We start from the raw sequence: 6,663 nt of genomic DNA, 5'->3' as shown, positions 1-6,663 counted from the left end.
GAATTGGGTCAGATTGGGGAGGGTCGTTAGTGTTTTTCCCAAAACATATTCCTTAGAAATGCCCTGTTTCAGCAAGCACAGGCCATAAATATTAGAGCTGGAAAATCCTTTGTAGTTTTGTTGACACGAAGAGAGAACCTGCTGTATTGATGAGCTCGTCTTTATATATTACATCCATGGATGCTATTAACCTCAGTGTTTTCTGTATATTTCAGACATTAGTCCCTTACCATGGGGGATTGGAATTTATTGGGTGGCATCCTAGAGGAAGCTCACTCCCACTCAACCATGGTGGGGAAAATCTGGCTGACCATCCTCTTCGTTTTCCGGATGTTGATACTAGGTGTAGTTGCTGAAGATGTCTGGGATGATGAACAGTCAGCATTTGCCTGCAACACCCAGCAGCCAGGTTGCAACACTGTCTGTTATGATGATGCTTTCCCTATCTCTTTGGTCAGGTTCTGGGTTTTACAGATCATCTTTGTGTCTTCTCCCTCTCTGGTATATATGGGCCATGCACTTTATAGCCTCAGGGCCTTTGAAAAGGAGAGGCAGAGGAAAAAGTCAGAGCTTAGAGCCCAGATGGAGAATCCAGAGCTTGAATTGGAGGAGCAGCAAAACATAGATAGAGAACTGAGGACGTTGGAGGAGCAGAAGAAGATCCAAAAAGTCCCTCTGAAAGGATGTCTTCTGCGTACTTATGTCTTACACATCTTGACCAGATCTGTGCTGGAAGTAGGGTTCATGATAGGCCAATATATGCTCTATGGGTTTCAAATGCACCCCCTTTACAAATGTACTCAACCTCCTTGCCCCAATGCAGTGGATTGCTTTGTGTCCAGGCCCACAGAGAAGACCATTTTCATGCTCTTTATGCACAGCATTGCAGCCATCTCTTTGTTCCTCAGCGTACTGGAAATATTTCATCTGGGGGTCAGGAAAATCATGAGGGCACTTTATGACAAATCCAGCAGTGAGGGCATTGAGGACGAAAGGGGACCTCCATTTCATTTGAAAAGATATTCAGCGGCCCAGCAGTGTATGAATTGCTCTCCCTTCCCTGAAGGAGTCTCTCTACTTCAAGCCAGCAATCAACAGCAAGTCTTCCGAGTCAATGTGCCGAATTCTAAAACCAGGTGGCAAATCCCACAGCCCAGGCAACTTGAGGTAGACCCCTGCTGTAGTAAGAAAGACTGGGCTAAGGTGGATCAGCACAGAGGACAGCTCCATGTCCACAGCCCGTGTCCCTGGGATGATGGTGCTAGAATTCAGCACTCGGCACAGCAACCAGACCGTTCTTCCTTTGGCTTGCACACTACAACGCCCCAGTCCTGCCTAGGTACCACGATGGCTCCTAGACATTGTCCATCATGTACAACAGGACCCTGGGAGCAGTCCCAGGACCTGCAACCCTCAGGGGAGCCTCTCACAGATTTACAGTCACTGCAGACACAGCGATGGCAGCATGAGAGAGAGCAGAGTCCAGACAGACAGATCTTGCATGGGCAGTCGCAAGGCCAGCTTTCTGTCCAGATTGCTGTCTGAAAAGGGACAGCTGTACAGTGACTCAGTAAGCTCCAGTTCTCAAAATAGCTCTTGCCTGGACTTACCGTACCAGGAAAACAGCCCCTCACTTCTGCCTTCAGCCACTGGGCACAGAACATCAATGGTAAGTAAGGACAGACAGCCTGACTGATCATGGAACTTTCACAAGAGGTGTTCCACTTTGGTTACTTCTTAGCCTTCTGTTTCCTCCTTCTTTGTGTGTATATGTGTGTGTTGAGAGAGAGGGAAAGGAGGAGAGAGAGGTTAATTTATGGAGAGTTAAATTCATTCATTTAACACATTCAGTTGAATTTAATTCGTAAAATAAACTTATTGAAAACTTTTTATCAATTAGTCTTATAAGTGCTGGGTATACAAATGAATAAAATATCATGTGTACCATCAAAGGGCTCAGAGTCTGGATGGGAAATTAGGTAAACATATAAATGATCAAGTGTAAGGTGCCATGTGAGAGGGAGTGGTGTGCAAAGGAGGGAGAAGTCAATTCTTTCTGGATGGGTCAGGAAAAGCTTTATAGTTGAAGCTACTTTTGAACTGAGTCTTGAAAGATGTGGTGAGTTTCTCCAGACCTGGGAGGACTGGGGTACATGGAAGGAGGCTGTCCCAGTACAAGGAGAACACAGACAAAGGCTGAGAGGTGTGACATAGCAGGGCTGTCTGGGGAGCCACGTGTGTCTGGAGCACAGACTAGTAGGAGGGCTTCAGAGAGAGGGAAAGCTGGAGAAGGGGGCATGGAGGCCTTGCAGGGAGGCAGTGGAGAACCCATAGAGGCTGTACAGCAGAGGAGTGACTGGATCAGAGTTGCACTTCAGACAGCTCTTTGTATCAGAGTGTGGAAAATGGATCAGAGGAGGGATCATTTGTAACCTTGAGTTGCCCTTGTCTCACTAAGGAAGGAGGGTGTGTGCCATTGTTTTAATAGCTCTGACATTTAAAAGTCATATACAAATATTTGTTGATACATTTCACAAAGACGAAGATCAATATTGTATTGATAATTCTGTTCTCTGAAAAGCCACTGTGGAATAAACATTCCCTGGCCGTTGTAAGACATAATGGATATTTACTGTGGATTCTTCTCAATTCTGAAAAAAAAAAAAAAAAAAAAAAAAGGATTATTATTGATTCCTTTTCATTTCTAGTGATTGGTCTGTTCAAACTATCTGTTTCTTCTTGAGTCAACTTTGGCAGGCTGTATGTGTCTAGAAATTTGTCTGTTTCTTCTAGGTTTCTAATTAGTTGGCATATAAACCATTCATAGTAGTCTCTTATGATTTTTTGTATTTCTGCACTATCAGTTGTTATTTCTCCTCATTCATTTCTTATTTTATTTGGGTCCTCTCTCTTCTTGTTGAGCCTGGCTAGAGGTTTGTCCATCTTTTCAATTTTAAAAAAAAAAAAAAAAAAAAAAAAAGGGAGAGAATGACACATGTTTTACTTAACAACTTTTTTCCATTAAAAAGAAAAATCCCCCAAGTTAATAGGGGAACTCCCCAATTGAGTTCACTTGGTTGAACTCACACTCTTGCTTTTTCCTTTGCTTCATTCTTTGTGTTAATAATGATTGAATCCTTCTACCCTAGTTTCGTATCTCCCATGAGATATTTTGTTACTGCGCTAAGGCCATACCTTGAGGAGGAATCATCATACCTAGATTTCTCCTAAAATGCTTTTTTTCAAACTTATACTCATTTCTTGTCAGTGACCAGCTGTCTTCTCAGGAGATTATGTGTAAGATTATTATATGGCTGCTTGGAACCCTATGCCAAACTGTAGCAGGGTTCTCAACTCTGGCTTGAGTTAGAGTCATCTGGAGCTTTAAAAAAATCTCCATGCCCAGGACCCATCCACTTCCAATCAAACCAGAATCTCTGGAGATGGGATGGAGTATTGGTATTATTAAAATTCCCATGGCGATTGTAATGTACAGCCAGGGTTGAGATCCACTATTTTATTTTATAATTTTTTATTTTTTTTACTTTTTGGACATGCCCTACATCTTGATGAATCATAGTTCCCGGACCAGAGATTGAACCTGGGCCACAGCAGTGAATGTGCCAAGTCCTAGCCACTGGACCACCAGGGAACTCCCGAGATCCACCATTTTAGAGTAACCTTGCCAGTGGCCACTGCTTCTTATCTGCATTTGTGAAGTCAGCATGACAATTTTCATCATTTTCTCTCTCCTGTACCTCACTCCATGTGAGAGGAGCCTTTGTATTAACAGAAAATTGAGGAAGAAAAAGCGGTGTTTAGTTGAAGCAGATTTTCTTAATCTCAGATTATCTTTTGGGAGAGACCAGCCTTGCTGAGGAGCTTGGAGAAAAGATGATGAAGGTGACAGGTTCTCTTTCTTTTTCATCTTCCTCTTTCTTCCCTGTTTATGTTTCTAAGAATTATAAATAATGCCTTTGGCCACAGAGATTTCCTACTTATGGTCACTTTCCCCCAAGCCTCTTAGGGGGTTGACAGGCCACTTCACTCCCCAAATGGTGGAAGTCTTGGGGATTGAGGCCACAGTCGTCAGCTCCAGAGCACCGTAGCTGACACATCATACTTACTGCAAACAGAGGGATCTTTCATTGGAAATTAGTGCAGCAAGCAAAGGATTGTTAGCATCCACTTTCAATATATGGACTGTAAACAGCTTCTTACACTGTATCAGGTCCCAGAGGGCCGAAGTTTTAGGGCTCAATCAGATGTATTCTGATTGCAGCAGTTGGTGTTTCAGAGTGAAATGACTTCTGGTAGGTACCACAGTTGCTTTGCCACTTGTCCCCCTTAGAACTGTCCTGCAAAAGAAATCCACGCTATTGTAGGTCAGAAAAACCACCTGGAAGAGCTGTGATTTATACTCCAAGACATTTACTTTGCCATCACCCAAACCCCGCAATTTTTTCAAGTCTAAGCTTGTTGATTACTAAATAAGTTTCTGTCAAGGTTGGTTCTTTGTGGAAAGACTTAATTGGGCATGGAGAGCAGACTTTTAGTCTGACCGAGTGAGCATGGGGAAGAATGCTGGTTGAGTTTTAGGAACCCATGCTACCCTCTGTGATGAAGACTTTCGTCGTCGTTGAATGCCTTCACCTGTCAGAGATGCTGTGGAGTAGTAATCCTCATGCCCAATTCTACTTTAAATCACCAGGGAAGCTTTGAAAAATGCCCTAATAATCTCTGCGGATAGAGCCTGGGCACCAATACTATTTTTTAAATTTGGCTGCATTGGGTCTTCGTTGCTGCACGCAGGCTTTCTCTCTATTTGCGTCAAGCAGGGGCTACTCTTTGTTGTGGTGCGAGGGCTTCTCATTGTGATGGCTTCTCTTGTTGTGGAGCATGGGCTCTAGAGCACGAGGGCTTCAGTAGATGCGGTGCATGGGCTCAGTAGTTGTGGCTCACGGGCTCTAGAGAGCAGGCTCAGTAGTTGTGGCACACGGGCTTAGTTGCTCCGCAGCCTGTGGGATCTTCCTGGACCAGGGCTCGAACCCATGTCCCCTGCACTGGCAGGCAGATTCTTAACCACTGCACCACCAGGGAAGCCCCCAATACTATTTTTTAAAACTCCCAGGTGATTCCAATGTGCAACCAGAGCTCAGAACCACCACTGTAGAGGAAGAAGGTTTTGGCATTAGGAAGAAGGTTGCCCTGCGACCTCTTCCAATCTTTTGTGACATTAAAGTGCTAACAAAGAGCGTTCTCCTGTAGCTCCACAGAGCTGAGGACCTTTGCACTTACTGGTCCCTCTGCCTGTGATGCCCCACCCACCCCAGGACCTTGGCATGGCTGATGGTACCAGCTGTGCCAAGGTCCTGGGGAGCACTCTTGGGCCATGATCATGGAGGGGAGAGCTAGGAACGAGGTTGGAATGGGCAAGGGCTGATCTGTTGGGCATTATAGGCCATGGAAAGGAATTTGAGGTGGATGGTGCAGGAGTGGTGGTGGTCTGCTATGTATATTTTTAAAATCACTGTTTCTGATGAGTCTCTTGTGGAGATGCTATGGTCTGAATGTTTGTCCCCCCCCCCCCAGAATCATATGTAAAACCTTAATCCCCAGTGTGATGGTATTTGGAAGTGGGGCCTTTTTGAGGTGATTAGGTCATGAGGGTGGAGCCCTTATGAATGGGATTAGTGCCCTTATAAAAGGGGCATCAGAGAGCTCCTTTTCCCATCCACCATGTGAGGACACAGTGAAAAGATGACTGTCTGTGAACCAGGAACTGAGCTCTCACCAGACTGAATTTGCCAGTGCATTTGTCTTGGAATTCCCAGCCTCCAGAAATATAAGCAATAAATTTCTGTTCTTTATAATTCACCCAGTCTATGGTATTTTTTTATAACAGCCCAAATAGACCAAGACAGTGGGTAAGAGTGCAGTCAGTGAGACCAGCTAGGAGGCTTGCACAGTGTCCAGGTGAGAGGGGAGTGTGGCTCAGACCAGGGGTACCACTATTAATCGTTTGAAAGAAGTGTCTTTTTCTTATTTCTTGTTTTTCAAATTAGAGTCGTACATGCTCATTGAAAGACATTCAAGCAGTGTAAAAGAACATAAGAGTAAAATGTGAACCTGACCATGTGAGGGTTCATCTCTCACTCTCACCTGGACTTAATTCCCACTTCCCTCACCAAAGACAATCACTGTGAACAGAATGGGGTGTGTTCCCCTACCTTCCTCACTGCATTCACAATCTATCTTTGAGGACAAATATATGTTCACACATATTTTTTATTTTTTTCAAAAATATAAGTGCGATCCTGCTGTAGAGATGTCTCTTCAATTTGCTTTTGCTTAATTAATGATATGTCTCAGGGACTCTCCATATCAGCACCCATGGAGATGCCTCGGTTTTATATGCCTCACGCTTTTCCATGAAATTGATGAACCATAAGATACTTGATGGCCACTTAGCCGTTCTAAGTTTTTTCTACCGCAGACAATGTTGCAGTGAATGTTTCATACATATATCTTTGATAGGTACCTAGAAGTGGAATGACTGGTTTTAATGGGCATGCACATTTTACATTTTGATAGATGCTGCCAATTTTTGCTCAGGAAGGGCTATACCAATTGATCCTCTTTACCAGTGCATTAGCACTCTTT

General features: G+C 44.0%; 1 protein-coding gene across 1 annotated transcript; it reads left to right on the top strand.

The window, feature by feature from the left end:
• The first annotated feature begins 231 nt into the window (after positions 1-231).
• GJA10 (gap junction protein alpha 10) lies at positions 232-1,883 on the top strand. Its single transcript, XM_007472204.1, is given in 4 exon segments — positions 232-1,436; positions 1,438-1,693; positions 1,696-1,741; positions 1,744-1,883. Coding segments are annotated over 4 exon segments (1,632 nt in total). The 3' UTR covers positions 1,869-1,883.
• Positions 1,884-6,663: the final 4,780 nt, after the last annotated feature.

This window comes from Lipotes vexillifer, unplaced genomic scaffold (genome assembly GCF_000442215.2).
Source record: "Lipotes vexillifer unplaced genomic scaffold, Lipotes_vexillifer_v1.1 scaffold1242, whole genome shotgun sequence".
Taxonomy (NCBI): domain Eukaryota; kingdom Metazoa; phylum Chordata; class Mammalia; order Artiodactyla; family Lipotidae; genus Lipotes; species Lipotes vexillifer.
This window is presented reverse-complemented; position numbering and strand designations above follow the sequence as displayed.